Source organism: Saccopteryx leptura, chromosome X (assembly GCF_036850995.1).
Source record: "Saccopteryx leptura isolate mSacLep1 chromosome X, mSacLep1_pri_phased_curated, whole genome shotgun sequence".
Taxonomy (NCBI): Eukaryota; Metazoa; Chordata; class Mammalia; order Chiroptera; family Emballonuridae; genus Saccopteryx; species Saccopteryx leptura.
Window position 1 is genome coordinate 45,446,153 of NC_089516.1, and position 17,764 is coordinate 45,463,916.

At 43.7% G+C, this 17,764-nt stretch overlaps 1 protein-coding gene across 4 annotated transcripts in view; it reads right to left on the reverse strand.

Annotated features, from left to right (window-relative positions):
• RP2 (RP2 activator of ARL3 GTPase) overlaps positions 1-17,764 on the reverse strand; it is a 95,718-nt gene that overhangs the window by 28,976 nt on the left and 48,978 nt on the right. For 2 of the 4 annotated variants that reach the window (XM_066357071.1, XM_066357068.1), the window contains exon 5: positions 9,612-12,914. In XM_066357071.1, coding sequence (XP_066213168.1) covers positions 12,831-12,914 — 84 coding nt within the window. In that variant the 3' untranslated portion in view covers positions 9,612-12,830. Of the gene's footprint in view, positions 1-9,611; positions 12,915-17,764 lie in introns of those variants that run through there. The other 2 variants (XM_066357069.1, XM_066357070.1) reach the window with 2 other exon arrangements.

The window sequence follows — 17,764 nt, forward strand, 5'->3', positions numbered from 1 at the left end:
AATGTGCGGTTTGTGGCTCTAAAGCAGGGGTCGGGAACCTATGGCTCACGAGCCAGATGTGGCTCTTTTGATGGCTACATCTGGCTCACAGTCAAATCTTTAATTAAAAAAAATGTTAAAAATATAAAACATTCTCCTGTATTACAATCCATTCATTTCCTACCATTCATGTTCATGGCTGCGGGTGGCTGGAGCTAATCACAGCTGTCCTCCGGGACAACACCACCTTTTTATTGGATAATGCATAATGTACACGGGTCGTTGTATGGCTCTCATGGAATTACATTTTAAAATATGTAGCGTTCATGGCTCTCTCAGCCAAAAAGGTTCCCGACCCCTGCTCTGAGCAGACAGCTGAAGGGACCAAGTACCAGGATTCCTGTGCTAAGTCATTCTCCCATACTGCAGACGCCATCTTTCTTGGATAGAGCACTCCCTTCCCTGAGGCATCAGCTAGGGGAAAGCAATAGCTTAAACTTCTGGAGTCCCTCTTGCCCCACACTGTGGAATTTAGACCCTGCTGAGGAGTATAGCTAGAGGCTCTTTCAGTGACTGATCCACAGGCAGCTGGCAGGTAGAGGCAGATCTTAAAAGAGTGCCTTGGGATTTTGCTGACCTGCCCCAGGGCCCAGTGCTGATAAAATCCAGACTTGGTATGCAGCTTAGTCCTTCCTGCACGTACCCAGGCCAAGCTGAGGCAGACACAAACCGTGGAATGCTTATAGCTTCAAACATGTTGCTGAGAGCCAGTCACTGGCAGCATCTTATTTTGGCCTGCACCAGGTTCCCTCCCAGGAGGCCAAACATAATCAGTGGACAGCTACAGTGAACATCAGGGAAGGACCCAATTAGCTTCACAATCAGCATATCCAATGGGAGATTCTGTCAGGCACCAAACCCAGCTGAGGCGAATTCTGCTTCCTGTGTCAGCACCTGCATAGCAGCTTGCACACCTTGGTCAGGGGAGAGCCTCATAGCGAGCCTGAGGGCTGCTCCCACGCATAAATAGGCCAATAGTACTCAAGACTCAATTACTTTAGGAAGTATTGGTCAAATAAGTTTGTAAATGTGATATATGTTTGCTCACTTATAGTTTGTATTGGGTGTGGGGGACAGGCTGTAAGCAGGCCGGGTCGTTATAGCCTAAGGTTTAGTTTTAAGACTAAGCTTTTCCCCACACTCTTGACTGTTGCATGTTGTGGGGTGGTGCACTCTCATGAGGAATCCCATTATGCCTCAATAAGTGACTTTGTATCAGAGACTTCCTTGTTTGTATATTGGATTAAAGGTTTTGGTTTCTACACTATAAAATGGGGCAGACCGGGAGCTTGCCCTCTCTGGTTCCTGAGATTAGCATTAGCATTAGAGGAGAGCAGAGAAAAACCACGTGGAGGAGAGGAGAGGCAGCCAAGATGGTGGAGTGCTAAAGGAGAAGCCAGTTAGTGCAGAGTTTGTGCAGGAGAAGTAGATGGGGAACAGAGGTGAATAAGGCTAGTGAGCTAGAAATCTTTGATTCTAGGAAACTCGGGTAAGTCAGTAGCTTTGTAAGCACTGAATGAGTGGGTTTTGGAGCTCAGTGTGTGTTTTTACTTGCCTGCCAGGTGCAAGCTAGGATTAAAGCTAATGGCCCACCAGTTATTGGCTCCATTGTTTCATTAGTGTCTGTCCGAATCTAATGCAAACCTGCATGGGCCAGGCTGCTGTGATGGTGGCCATGGCTGCTAGTTTTACAGGAGGGCTCACATAACCCACACAAGGGATATTCCTGGAACACCCAGCACAGGTAATCAAGGAGACTGTACCACTAGACCCCATAGAACACCTACTACATAAGGCCACCCCATAAAGACTGGGAGTCAGCAGATCTATAATATGCAAAAACAAAGAGGCAAGCAAATGGGGAAACAAAGAAACAAGTCCCAAATGACAGAACAGGAGACATCTCCAAAAAAAGAGCTAAATGAAATGGAGATAAGCAATTTATCAGTTCAAAAACATGGTTATAAGGATGCTCAAGGAACACACTGAACTTCAACAAAGAGATAGCAAGCATAATTTAAGGACATAGAAACCTTAAAAAAAAAGGCCAGTCAGAAATGAAGAACATAATATCTGATATCAAGAACACAGTATAAACAGTAGGTTGGATGAAGCAGAGGATTGAATCAGCAATTTGGAAGACAAGGTAGAAAAAACACCCAACCAGAGCAGCAAAAAGGAAAAAAAAAAATGAGGATAGTTTAAGGGATCTTTGGGACAACAACCAGAAGGAGAGGAGAGAGAGCATGGGATCAAGAACCTATTTGAAGAAATAATGACTGAAAATTTCCCTAACCTGGTGAAGGGAAAAAAACAAACAAGTCCAGGAAGCACAGAGAGTCCCAAACAAGATGGACCAAAAGAGGCCCACTCCAACACACATCATAATTAAAATGGAAAAGGTTAAAGACAGAGAGAATCTTAAAAGTAGCAAGAGAAAAGCATTTAGTGATTTACAAGGGAGCACCCATTAGACTGTCAGCTGATTTCTCAACAGAAACATTTCAGGCCAGAAGGGATTTTCATGAAATATTCAAAGTGATGAAAAGCTAGGACCTACAACCAAGATTACTTGATCCAGCAAAGCTATCATTTAAAATAGAAGGAGAAATAAAGAACTTCCCAGTCAAGAAAAAGCTAAAGGAGGGAGAAGGAGGTAGGATAAGAAGGATAAGAATAATAAGAAGTAAAAGGACCCAGAAGGGCATAGTTAAAAGGATAAACTGGCAATAAATATGTAACTATCAATAATCACTTTAAATGTAAATGGTTTAAAGGCTCCAATAAAAAAACATAGGGTAGGGACCTGGCCTGTTGGCTCAGCGGTAGAGCGTCGGCCTGGCGTGCGGGGGAGCCGGGTTCGATTCCCAGCCAGGGCACACAGGAGAAGCGCCCATTTGCTTCTCCACCCCCACCCCCTCCTTCCTCTCTGTCTCTCTCTTCCCTTCCCGCAGCCAAGGCTCCATTGGAGCAAAGATGGCCCGGGCGCTAGGGATGTCTCCTTGGCCTCTGCCCCAGGCGCTAGAGTGGCTCTGGTCGCGGCAAAGCGACGCCCCGGAGGGGCAGAGCATCGCCCCCTGGTGGGCAGAGCTTCGCCCCTGGTGGGCGTGCCGGGTGGATCCCGGTCGGGTGCATGCGGGAGTCTGTCTGACTGTCTCTCCCCGTTTCCAGCTTCAGAAAAATACAAAAAAAAACAAAAAAACAAAAACATAGGGTAGCTGACTGGATAAGAAATCAAGACTCATATATATACTGTCTACAACAGGGGTCCCCAAACTTTTTACACAGGGGGCCAGTTCACTGTCCCTCAGACCGTTGAAGGGCCGGACTACAAAAAAAAAAAACTATAACCAAATCCCTATGAACACTGCACATACCTTATTTTAAAGTAAAAACAAACAAAAAAAACCAAACAAACAAAAAAAGCAAAACAAAACAGGAACAAATACAATATTTAAAATAAAGAACAAGTAAATTTAAATCAACAAACTGACCAGTATTTCAATGGGAACTATGCTCCTCTCACTGACCACCAATGAAAGAGGTGCCCCTTCCAGAAGTGCGGTGGGGGCCGGATAAATGGCCTCAGGGGGCCACATGCGGCCCGCAGGCCGTAGTTTGGGGACCCCTGTACTAGGGGATGGGGAGTAAAGAGGGACAAATATAGAGTGACAGAAAATGATTTGACTTTAGGTGATGGGAACAGAACACAAGCAACAGTACAAATGCTATAGAAATGTTCACTTGAAACCTGTGTACTCTTAATTGATCAATGTTACCCCATTAAATTTAATTTCTAAATGAAATAATAAAAGGATGATACATCACCTGATCTGTGGTGGCACAGTGAATAGAGCATCAACCTTGAATGCTGAGGTCACCAGTTTGAAACCCCAGGCTTGCTTGCCTGCTCAAGGCACATACAAGAAGCAATTATGTATGAGTTGATGCTTCCCACTCCTCGCCCCCTTCTCTCTCTCCTCTTTCTAAATTCAATAAATAAAATCTTAAAAAAATAGATCATACACCATGATCAAGTGGGATTTATTCCAGAGATGCAAGGTTGGTACAACATCCACAACAACAAACATGATAAATCACATAAAACGAAGGAAAAAAAAAACATAGGATCATATCAACAGATGCAGAAAAAGCATCTGATAAAATCCAGAACTCACTTATGATAAAAAAACTTTCAGCAAAGTAAGAATATGGGGAATAGCCTGTCCCATGGTAGCACAGTGGATAGAGCATGGATGTGGAGCACTGGGGTCGCTGGTTCGAAACCCTGGGCTTGCCTGGTCAAGGCACATATGGGAGTTGATGCTTCCTGCTCCTCCCCCCTTCTCTCTCTCCTCTCTGAAATGAATAAATAACATCTTTAAAAAAAAGAATATGGGGAATATACCTCAACATAATAAAGGCCATATATGACAAACCCACAGCCAACATCATGCTCAATGGGCAAAACCCACAAGCATTTCCCTTAAGTTCGGGAACAAGACAGGGATGCCTGATACCACCTTTTTTATTTAACAGTACTGGAAGTCCTAGTCACAGCAATCAGACAAGAAGAAATAAAAGGCATCCAAACTGGAAAGGAAGAATAAAACTATATTTGCAGATGACATGACACTGTACAAGAGAACTCTAAAAATTCCACCAAAAAATTCCAGATCTGATAAATGAACTCAGTAAAGTAGCAGGATAAAAAATAAAAATCCAGAAATCAGTCCCATTTTTATACACCAAGAATGAACTATCAGAGAGAGAAATTGAGATAACAATACCAAAAGTCCTGACCAGCTAGCTCAGCGGTAGAGCGTTTGCCTGGTGTATGGAAGTCCCGGGTTCGATTCCCAGCTAGGGCACACAGGAGAAGTGCCCATCTGCTTCTCCACCCCTCCCCCTCTCCTTCCTCTCTGTCTCTCTCTTCCCCTTCCACAGCCAAGGCTCCACTGGAGCAAAGTTGGCCCGGGCGCTGAGGATGGTTCCATGGCCTCTGCCTCAGGCACTGGAATGGCTCCGGTTGCAGCAGAGCGTTGCCCCAGATGGGCAGAGCACTGCCTCCCTGGTGGGCATGCTGGGTGGATCCCAGTTGGGTACATGCAGGAGTCTGTCTCTTACTTCCCACTTCTCACTTCAGAAAAATACAAAAATAATAAGAATAAAAAGATAACAATACCATTCACAATTGCTTCAAAAAGAATAAAATACCTAGGAATAAATACCAATGATGTAAAAACTTGTACTTGAAAAATTGTAAGACACTGAAGAAAGAAACTGAAAATACAAATAAGTGGAAGCATATATCATGTTAATGGAAAGGAAGAATTAACATCATTAAAATGTCCATACTATCCAAAGTAATCTCTAGATTCAATGCAATTCATAACAAGATACCACGTGGCGTATTTCACAGGACTAGAACAAATATTCCAAAATTTTATATGGAACCACAAGGGACCCCAAATTGCAACAGTAATCTTGGGAAAATAGAACAAAGTTGGAGGACTCATGCAACCAGATATCGAACTATACTACAGGCCACAGTAATCAAAACAACATGGCACTGGCATAAAAACAGACACAGATCAATAGAACAGAATAGAGAGCTGAGAACCCACGCCTATATGGTGAATTAATATTTGACAAAGAAGGCAAGAACATACAATGGGGTAAAGACAGTCTATTCAATAAATGGTGTTGGGAAAACTAGACAAATATCTGAAAAAAGAAAGAAACGACCCCTTTCTTATACCATACACAAAAATAAACTCAAAATGGTTTCAAGATTTAAATATTAGACATGAAACTATGAAAATCCTCAGAGAAAACATGGGCAGTAGAATCTTGAACATTTCTCATAGCTATATTTTTTTTCTGATATATCATGTCAGGCAAGGGAAACAATAAACAAATGGGACCATATCAAACTGAAAAGTTTTTGCACAGAAAAGGAAACCATCAACAAAATGAAATGACAACCCACTGTATGGGAGAACATTCTTGTGAGTGATACGTCTGATAAGCCATTAATATCCAAAATTTATGAAGAATTTATAAAAATAACACCTTACAAACAATCCAATTAAAACATGAGCAAAGGATCTGAATACTTTTTTTTAAAGAGGACATACAGATGGCCATTAGATATATGAAAAGATGCTCAGTGTGCCTTGGATGATTGTCTCAGTGGTAGAGTGTCGGCTCAGAATGTGGATGTCCTGGGTTTGATTGCTGGTCAGGGCGCTCAGGAGAAGTGACCATTTGCTTCGCCACCCTTCCCCCTTATCTCTCTCTCTCTCTCTCTCTCTCTCTCTCTCTTACTCTCCTGCAGCCATGGCTCAATTGGTTCAAGTGCATTGGCCCTGGGTGCTGAGGATGGCTCTGTGGAGCCTCTGCCTCAGGTGCTAAAAATAGCTTGGATGTGAGCATGGTCCCAGATGAGCAGAGCATTGGCCCCAGATGGGGGATTTCCGGGTAGATACTGGTCGGGGCACATGTGGGAGTCTATCTCCCCTCCTCTCACTTGGAAGAGAGGAAAAAAAAGATGCTCTACATCACTAATTATTAGAGAAATGCAAATTAAATTCACAATGAGATATCACTTCACACATATCAGAATAGCTTCATCAATAAATCAACAAACAACAAGTGTTGTCAAGGGTTTAGAGAAAAGGAAACCCTTGGCCCTGGCCGGTTGGCTCAGCAGTAGAGCGTCGGCCTGGTGTGCGGGGGACCTGGGTTCGATTCCCTGCTGCCAGGGCACATAGGAGAAGCGCCCATTTGCTTCTCCACCACCCACCCCCTCCTTCCTCTCTGTCTCTCTCTTCCCCTCCCGCAGCTAAGGCTCCATTGGAGCAAAGATGGCCCGGGTGCTGGGGATGGCTCCTTGGCCTCTGCCCCAGGCGCTAGAGTGGCTCTGGTCGCGGCAGAGCGACCCCCCGGAGGGGCAGAGCATCGCCCCCTGGTGGGCAGAGCGTCGCCCCTGGTGGGCGTGCTGGGTGGATCCCGGTCGGGCGCATGCGGGAGTCTGTCTGGCTGTCCCTCCCCGTTTCCAGCTTCAGAAAAATCCAAAAAAAAGAAAGAAAAGGAAACCCTTATGCACTGTTGCTGGGAATGCAGACTGGTGCAGTCACTGTGGAAAGCAGTATGGAGTTACCTCAAAGATAAAAAATGGAACTGCCTTATGACCCAGTGATTCCACTTCTGAGAATTTATCCGAAGAAACCCAAAACACTAATTTGAAAGGATATATGCACCCCTATGTTCAATGCAGTGTTATTTATAATAACATCTGGAAACAGCCCAAAAGTGCCCATCAGTAGATGGGATAAGAAAACTATGATACATTTATACAATGGAATACTACTCATCCATAAAAAATGAAATCTTACCTTTTGTGGCAGCACAGATGGACCTGGAGAACATCATGCTAAGTGAAATAAGCCAGTCAGAGAAAGACAAATAACATAAATAACATGTAATTTCACTTACATGTGGAATCTAATGAACAAAATGAACTAAAAAGCAAAACAGAGATAGACTGATAGAGAGCAGGCTGAGAGCTGTGGGGTAGGGTGCTTGAGATGGGGGTGGAGAGATTGAATGAAAAAGGACAAAAAAGAAAAAATGTATGGTTGGACAACAGTGTGGTGATTTCTGGGAGAAAGGTAGAGGAATGTAAATGGGGGATAAACGATGATGGATTGAGATTTGACTTGGGAATGTGAATACACTATACAGTGTACAAAAGATGTTTTGTAGAATTGTACACCTGAAACCTATATAATTTTGTTAACCAGTGTCACCCCAATAAATTCAATTAAAGAAATAAAACTATAGCAGAAATAAGACAACCTCAAATGAGGGATTGAAAATTAGATTAAAGAGAAAAAAATACAGATAATAAAAACGATTAATAAAAATTAAAATAAAAAACTAACCAATCTGCAGTTTCAGCACTTCTGATTTGTGGGATAGGAGAGAGAGAAGTTGGGTACAAAAGGTTCGTAAATGTGTTAGTAATTTAAAAATAAGGTCCAGGCCCTGGCCGGTTGGCTCAGTGGTAGAGCGTCGGCCTGGCGTGTGGAAGTCCCGGGTTCGATTCCCAGCCAGGGCACACAGGAGAAGCGTCTATCTGCTTCTCCACCCCTCCCCCTCTCCTTCCTCTCTGTCTCTCTCTTCCCCTCCCACAGCAGAGGCTCCAATGGAGCAAAGTTGGTCGGGGCGCTGAGGATGGCTCTGTGGCCTCTGCCTCAGGCACTAGAATGGCTCTGGCTGCGACAGAGCAACGCCTCGGATGGGCAGAGCATCGCCCCCTGGTGGGCATGCCGGGTGGATCCCGGTCGGGCGCATGCAGGAGTCTGTCTGACTGCCTCCCCGTTACCAACTTAATAAAAAAAAATACAAAAAAAAATAAAAATAAAAAAAATAAGGTCCATTTGTCTATCCTTGAAAGTACATAATGGGGAGAAGGCAAAGGGGAGATAAAAGGAGATGGTGATGGTGATGAAAGGAGACTTGATTGACTTGGGGTGGTAAGCACACAAAATAGTTAAAAAAAAAAGAAAGTATATCACAATTCATTATATTCTTAAATATGGAAGAGGAGAAAGATCTCTAATCTTAGTAAATATTCAATCATAATAAAATGAATCTTTTAACAAAGGTAGCCTTATATTGGAAATTCTTTAGTTTAAAACAGGTTTTCTATTTCCTTTGCATTTCCCCGGAGTGCTTTTACACACACACACACACACACACACACACACACACACACACACACACGGCATATAGCTCATTTCTCATTAACATAAGATAGAGATGAGAACATTTTATTTTACTTTTATCATTAAAAATTTGTGTAATGATCAATTTTGGCACATGTATGAGTAAATGCATGTTACAGAAATGCTCTTAGTGTTAAGCCATTTTCCTTTTAATGACATTTATTATAAATCCAATTTTATAAACACTAGATAAATTACATACAAAAGCTATACATAAATATACAGAAGCAAAAACAGTACTAAAACTTAAGCAGTACTTTCAACACAAGAGAAATAAACTAATATAATGCTTATACATGTAAAACTTAAAAATTACTAATTCTTCATGAATTCAAAAGCTATTCAGAAATGAAATGTAGTTTTTATAACTACTATCAAAGTTTTAGAATTATAGAAACAACAACAGCACTACTTATTTTTAAAAAATATTTTCAAACAGGCTCTGGCCGGTTGGCTCAGCGGTAGAGCGTCGGCCTGGCGTGTGGGAGACCCAGGTTCGATTCCCAGCCAGGGCACACAGGAGAGGCGCCCATTTGCTTCTCCACCCCCCCTCCTTCCTCTCTGTCTCTCACTTCCCCTCCCCCAGCCGAGGCTCCATTGGAGCAGGGATGGCCCGGGCGCTGGGGATGGCTCCTTGGCCTCTGCCTCAGGCGCTAGAGTGGCTCTGGTCACGGCAGAACATCACCCCATGGTGGGCAGAGCTTCGCCCCTGGTGGGCGTGCCGGGTGGATCCCGGTCGGGCGCATGCGGGAGTCTGTCTGACTATCTCTCCCCGTTTCCAGCTTCAGAAAGATACAAAGAAAAAAAAATTAAAAAATATTTTCAAACATTTGGAAGACTAATGCTATCTTTTTTTTTTTTTTGACTAATGCTATCTTTAAAGACAAATTAGACTTGGGCAAAAGCTCTTATTTAACTGAAGAATATAAAATTTTAAGCTTTGGTTAATAGATGCTAAATTTAGTGGAAATTTTAAATTAACATCTCCCTTATATGTTATATTCCTGAGTTTTTTGCCAAAATACCAGGGATAAAATAAAGAACTCAATTTACAGCTTCACATACCATTGTATTATTTTTTTGAGAAAACAAAAAGTACTATAATTAAGTGTGAATAATGTAGTTTAATAATGTAATCATGACTAAAAGGAACATGTTTAGTTTAGCTTAACTATGGGGGAAATTTAAAAACTTTTTTATTTGTTGACTTTAGAGAGAGACAAGGGGGAGAGAGAGGCAGAAACATAGATTTGTTTCTGTATGTGTGTGCCCTGACCGGGAATTGAACCTGCAACCTTTGTATAACAGGATGATGCTCTAACTCAAGGGTCAGGAACCTTTTTGGCTGAGAGAGCCATGAACGCCACATATTTTAAAATGTAATTCCGTGAGAGCCATACAACGTCCCGTGTACGTTATGCATTATTCAATAAAAATGTGGTGTTGTCCTGGAGGACAGCTGTGATTGGCTCCAACCACCTCCAACCATGAACATGAGTGGTAGGAAATGAATGGATTGTAATACATGAGAATGTTTTATATTTTTAATGTTATTATTTTTTTATTAAAGATTTGTCTGAGAGCCAGATGCAGCAATCAAAAGAGACACATCTGGCTCACGAGCCATAGGTTCCCGACCCCTGCTCTAACTCAGCAAGCTATCTTGGCCAGGGCAACTATGGGAAAAATAACCTTTGACCATTACTTGCAATGCTCATTTGTAATTTATGATCAAAATTATATTAAACCTGTCACCAATTTTTTTTTTTGTATTTTTCTAAAGTTGGAAACGGGAGGCAGTCAGACAGACTCCCGCATGCGCCCAACTGGGATCCACCCGGCATGCCCACCAGGGGGTGATGCTCTGCCCAGCTGGGGCGTTGCTCTGTTGCGATCAGAGCCATTCTAGTGCCTGAGGCAGAAGCCACAGAGCCATCCTCAGCGCCCGGGCCAACTTTGCTCCATTGGAGCCTCGGCTGCGGGAAGGGAAGAGAGAGACAGAGAGGAAGGAGAGGGGGAGGGGTGGAGAAGCAGATGGGCACTTCTCCTGTGTGCCCTGGATGGGAATCGAACTCGGGACTCCTGCACGCCAGGCCGACGCTCTACCACTGAGCCAACCGGCCAGGGCCCATGTCACCAATTTTTATTTGAATCTTATGAAACTATATGATTTAAAGGAGAGGTTGATTAGTATATATAGACTGCTCTATAAAAAGACTGAAATGATGCAATGCTAATGGTTAGCACAAGGCTAGGCACAGGGTAAGTGGCAAATATTACTAATTTAAAGTGAAAAGTCCTTTAATATATTATTTCTGGACATCAGCACACAATTTGATGTATTATTTATAAATTAATATGAAAATAACCAAAAAACAGTTTAAATACAAAATTATATTTTTAGTAGCAATCATCAGAGAATTTTTTTTTACAAGTGGCTAGTAGTTTTATCAAAATAGAAGTAAAATTAAGGTTCTTTTTAGAAAATAGACCTATTAGTTGCTACATGCAATGTAGATGGCAGGTTCAGTCACTTCACACAAGAACAGCCTCTCAACATCTTCCAAACTGATAACTTCAGAGTCCAACAAGCCTCTTAAAACACAATTTTCCCTGGTGACTGAATCAGTGCATCTAGGGACTGGGCCCAAGAATTGGACTTTTAAACAAGTATGTGTCCCTTGCCTCCTTGTAAATTATTATGGTAGACTAATTTGGAAAACAATACTTGAAAGCAACCAAAATAATTTTATCATGCTTGAACATTACTTCAAATGAGTGGCATATCTAATGAAAGTCAAATTTATATACCTTTTTAATCTGCATAACATTATTATGCCTAAGTATGTCTTACCTAAATATAACAAGGTTTTGTTCTGATTCTCTTAACATCCCTCAGGAGCTGATAAAACAGTAATCAACTTTTTGAAAACTGCAGGTGATTTGGCTTCTACAGTTTTTTTGTGTGTGTGGTTTTTTTGTTTTGTTTTGTTTTTTACAAAGATAGAGAGAGAGTCAGAGAGAGATGAGAAGCATCAATCATCAGTTTTTCGTTGTGACACCTTAGTTGTTCATTGATTGCTTTCTCATATGTGCCTTGACCGGGGGCCTTCAGCAGACCGAGTAACTCCTTGCTCGAGCCAGAGACCTTGGGTCCAAGGTGGTGAGCTTTTGCTCAAACCAGATGAGCCTGTGCTCAAGCTGGTGATCTCGGGGTCTTGAACCTGGGTCCTCCGCTTCCCAGTCCAACGCTCTATCCACTGCACCACCGCCTGGTCAGGCTTGGCTTCTACAGTTTTAGTGTTGCATATACTTTCTCTTATCAGAAAGCAGAAGAGTCATTTAGCAGTTGTATTCAAAAATTAAACAGGGTGAAAGTTATTAATTATATTACAACCAGTCTTCAAACAGCTATACCATCATCAGTTACTTAAAAACCAATTATCAAACACCTATTAATTTAAAAATTCAGTTTATGAAGTATTATTATGTCAAGTCCATGTACAAAATCTCATTTGCCATATTATGCAACTAGAAAGCAATTCTTTGACTGAATATGGGTACATGACAAAATGCACATAGGTTCATTCTAACTGATAAACTAGTAACAAATCCAGCTAAATAAAAAAAATAAGCAATGGAATGTATTCTCAAACAAATAGCATGGAGCACTGAGGAAAGTTAAAATTATCAGAGATTTGAAAGAATGTTTAATTAGGATTAAAATCATGAACTGTTAGCCAGTTCTATTTTCTAATGACAGTATCATATGCAGAGAATCACAAGTGCAAGCTTATTGAAGTGGGTTAAATAGTTTTTAAGCTAATTAAAACTGCTTAATTTAAAATGAACTATTTTTGAACCTCAAGTAAATGATACAGTATTCAACAATTTACTGAAGAATCAGCTTTAACAATTTCAGCCTTAGTAAAAGCTATTTCTAATACAGAAATTGAAAAAGGGTTCAATACCAAGTCCCTGCTTCCACGATGCACTTCACATTCTCATCTGTATATCAGCAAAATTGTAGAAGTTCTCTATATCTTTAGATGCTGCATCCTGGTTTTCTGATATATAGGTCTATTTTAAATATAAAAGAAACAAAAAATAAATACTAGTAGTCCCCAGATTCCAAAGCCCATGTTCTCCACAGAACAAAGTCATAAGCTTGCTATTTAAATGAATTTCAAGCACATTATTTATATATGTGTAGATTTTCTGTAGAATTCATGCAATATAGTTTCAATAGCTAAAATGTAAATTGAGGTCCTTTAAAAGCACTTAGGATGTAATTAAGCTCTCACTTTCATAATACTTCATTTGTATTGTATTCCACTTGGAATTTTAATGTTCTTAAATATACAACACTCAATATTATGAAAGCTACCGAATAAAGAGGTTTATTTAAAGAACTCTCAGTTTCTTCTGTTTTCTAGAAACAATCTCAATAGGCTAAGTAAAACTTGGGATTCTCATTTACAAAAAATTCCTGTGTTGATTTGAGATACAGAGAGAGAGGAACTGAGGGGGAGGAGGGAGAGAGGGAGAAGAGAGAGGGGGGAAAAGGGGGAGAAGAAAGGGAGGGGGAGAGAGGGAGAGGGGGAGAGAGGGAGAGGGAGGGAGAGGGAGAGGGAGGGAAAGAGGGAGAGAGGGGAGAAAGAGGGATGAAGAGGGAGGGAAGAACAGAAAGGGAGGGAGGGAAAAGAAGGGAGGGAAGGAGAGAGAGAGAACAAGGAGATGCGGAGAGATGAAGAGGGAGGGATAAGGAGGGAGAAGGAGGGAGGGAGACAGGGAAGGAAAGGAAGGGAGAGTGAGGGAGGGAGAGAGGGAAAGGGAAAGAGAGAGGTAGGGAGAGGGGGCGAGGAGTAGAAGGAGAGGCAGAGGGAGAGGGAGAGGGGGAGAGGAAGGAGAAGAAAGGAAGAGGGAGAAAGGGAGAGGGAAAGGAAGAAGGGGGAGAGGGAGGGATAGGGGAAGAAGGGGGAGAGGAACAGTGAGGAGAAGGGAAGTGGGAGAGACAAGAAGGGACAGAGAGGGGAGGGAGAGAGGAAAACAGAGAGAGAGGGAGAAAGAGGGGGAAAGAGGGAAAGGGGGAGAGGGAGAGGAAGGAGAGAGGGAGAGGAGAGAGGGGGGAGTGGGAGAGAGGGGGAATGGGAGAGAGAGGGGTAGGGGGAGAGGGAAAGGGGGAGAGAAGGGAAAGACGGGAAGAGAAGGGAGAGTTGGAGGGGAGAGAAGAGAGAGTTGGAGGGGAGAGAAGAGAGAGTTGGAGGGGGAGAGAAAGGGGAGAGGCAGAATGAGGGAGAGCGAGGGAGAGGAACAGGGAGGTAAAGAGGAAGAGAGGAAGAGAAGGGGAGAGAGAGATGAAGAGGGAAAAAGGGAGAGAAAGGGAAGGACAGAAAGGGAGGGAGGGAGGGAGAGAACAGGGAGAGAGGGGGAGAGGTGCAGAGGGAGAGAGGGAGGGAGAAACAAGGAGGGAGAGGGTGGGACGGAGAGGGAGGGACAGTGAAGGAGGGAAAGGAAGAGAGAAGGAGAGAGGAAGAGGGAAGGAGAGGGTAGGAAGAAGGGTGAGAGGCAGAATAGAGAGAGGGAGGGAGGGAGAGTGAAGGAAGAAGGGGGACAGAAGGGAGAGGGGAAGAAGGGGGAGAGGGAGGGAGGGGGAGGGAGCAGGTTGGGGATAAAAAAGAGAGAGGGACAGAAAGAGAAGCAGAGGGAGGAGAGGGGGGAGAAGGGGAGTGAGAGAGAACGGGAGAGGGAGAGAAATGGGGAGAGGGAGAGTGGGAGAGGGACAGAGGAAGGAGAGGGGTAGGAGAGGGGAGGGAGAGAAAGGAGGAGAGGGTGAGAGGGGAAAGAGGAAAAGAGAGGGAATGAGAAGGGGAGAGGGAGAGAAGGGGAAGAAAGAGAAGGGGAGAGGGAGGAAGAGAAAGGGGGGAGGAAAGGAGAGGAAAACAGGGAGAAAGGGGAAGAGGTGGAGAAGGAGAGAGGGAAAAGGAGAGAAGGAGGGACGGGAGGAAAAAGGGGGACAGGGAAGGAGGGGAAGAAGGGAGAGATGAAGAAGGGAGAGAGGGAGAGGGGAAGAAGGGGGAGTAGGAGAGGGGAAGTAGGAGGAGAAGAAGGGAGGGGGAGAGATGAGGGGAGGGAAAGGGAAAGGAGAGAGAGGGAGAGTGAGAGAGGGCGAAGGGGAGAGGAGAGGAAACAAGAGGGAAGGGAAGAGGGAGAGAAAACAGGAGAGTGAGAGAAAATGGAAGAAGGAAAGAAAATGGGAGAGGGAGAGAAAATGGGAGAGGGAGAGGAACAGAAGAAGGAGAGGGGAAGGGGAGGGAGGGGGAGGGATAGAGAAGGGAGGGAGAGGGGAGGGATAAAAAGGGGGGAGTGAAAAGAGGAAAGAATGTGAGAGAGGGAGAGAGAGAGGGAGAAGGCGAGAAGGAAAATGAGAGGGGGAGAGGGAGAGAAGGGGAGAGGGAGAGGGAGAAGAAGAGAGGGGGAGGGAAAGAGAGAGGGGAGAGAAAGGGAAGTGGGGGAGAGAAGGGAGAGTAGGGAGAGTTGTAGGGGGCAAGAAGGGAGAGGTGGAAAGGAGAGGGAGGAAGAAGAAGAGAGAGGAAAAGAGAGGGAGAGAGGAAGTGAAGGGGAGAGGAGGAGAGAGGGATGAAGAGGGAGGGAGGGAGGGAAAGGGAGGGAAAGGAAGGGAGAGGCAGAGAGGGAGAGGGAGAGAGAGGGAGGAAGAGGGAAAGGGTGAGAGAAAGAGGGAGGGAGGAAGAACAGAAAGGGAAGGAGGGAGAGAAGGAGAGGGAGAGGGGGGGAGAGGGAGAGAGGGGGAGAGGGAAAAAATAGGGGAGGGGGAGAAGGGGGAGGGGGAGAGGAACAGTGGAGGGAGAGGGGAAGGGAGAGAGGTAGGATGAGAGGGAGGGAGGGAGGAGGGAAAGAGAGGGAGAGAGACAGGGAGGAGAGAGAGGGAGAGGTGGAGGAGAGGCAGAGGGAGAGAGGGGGTGAGAGAGAAGGGGAGAAGGAGAGGGAGAGAGGGAGGGAGAGGGAGAGAGAAGGGGAAAGGGAAAGGGTGAAGGAGAGAGAAGGGGAGATGGAGAGGAATAGAGGAAGGATTGGGGGAAGGGGAGAGGGAGGGAGAGAGGGAGAGGGGGAGGGAGAAGAAGGAAGGGAGGGAGGGAGAGAAACAGATGGGGGAGAGGGAGATGGGGTGAAGAGGGAGAGAGAGGGAGAGGGAAAGAAGCAGAGAGGGAGAGAAGGGGGAAGGAGAGGGGGGAGAGAGGGGAGAAGGGGGAGAGAGGAAGGTGAGGGGGAGAGGAAGGGAGAGCCGGGAGAAGGAGAGAGGGGGGAGGAGAGAGGGAGAGAGGGGGAGAGGGAGAGAGAGGGAGAAAAGGAGAGGAAGAGAAGGAGAGAAGGGGAGAGAGGGAGATAGGGGGACAGAGGGAGAGGGAGAGGGAGAGTGAGGGAGAGGGAGAGCGAGAGAGAAGCATAAACTTGTTTCACTTAGTTGTTTCATTTAGTTATGTTCTCATTAATTGCTTCTTGTATGTGTCCAGACCTGGTGTTGACCCATGACCTCTGGCACTCCAAGTTCACACTTTATTCACTGAGCGACCTGGCCAGGGCCGAGGTTATGTTTTTTAAAGCTGCTAATGGTATATTACTGATTTAAAATGAACTATTATCTGAACAACAATAAAGCATACTCAATAGAACTCTTCAAAAATAGCTTTTACAAATGTCAGCTAGGAAAGAGGGGAGACCTGAGTTCTATTCTAGCTTTATCATAAAGTAGCTCTATGAAGCTGAAAATTTAATAAACCTCTCTGGCCTCAGTTTCCACAACTGTAAAATGAGAAAGTTGGGTTAGATAATCTTTAATTCAGAGCTAAAAACTCCAAATCATATAAACTATTTTCTGTTTCCTTTTCTATTCTAGTCATCTTGATCATATCTGCCTTCAACCTAAGTAGTATGTGATGATAAAATGAGACAAAAGACAAAATACTTTAAATTATCAGAATTCAAGGAACCATAAGCCAAATCAGACTCTAAAACCAAAAATTTCCTCTCATATATTTATAAAAAAAATAATCAGCTATATGCATAGACATACTCATTTAATCCTCTTTTATGTTTGGTTTTTAAGTAATATTAAGTCTGAAATTCTTAAATACAGCAAGCTCATCAACATATCTAGAAAATACCTACATGTAATGATTTCTAGATAAAGCTCACATTCAATTTTAGAGGCAGCATCACTGAAACAAATAACAATGAACACTGGGCAATGGGACTGTCTGTCTAAAGTATATAATCTTAGAAATACAAATGCTCCTCAACTTATGGTGGGCTTATGTTCCAATAAACCCGTAAGTTTAAAATGTCATAAACTGAAAATGCATTTAATACACCTAACCTTACTAACACCAAAGCTTAGCCTAGCCTACCTTAAACGTGCTCAGACCATCTATATTAGCCTGCAGTTGGACAAACACCCAACACAATAACTACACTGTAGAGTAGCGTTTGTTCACCCTCATGATCCCAGGGCTGACTGGGAGCTGTGGCTTCCTGCAGCTCCTCAGTTATGAGAGAGTAAGGTACAACATACTGCTAGAAGTGTGGTTCCTACAGAATGTTTATCACTGAAAGTTGAAAAATCATTAAGTCAAACCATCTGTATAACATTTCTCAATATGTAATTCACTAAGTTTATTTATTTATTTATTTATTTATTTATTTTATTCATTTTAGAAAGGAGAGAGAGAGAGGAGAGAGAGAGAGAAGGGGGAGGAGCAGGAAGCATCAACTCCCATATGTGCCTTGACCAGGCAAGCCGAGGGTTTCGAACCGGCGACCTCAGCATTTCCAGGTCGACGCTTTATCCACTGCGCCACCACAGGTCAGGCTCACTAAGTTTTTTCAAAAGGCCTTGAAGATGCATTTGATGA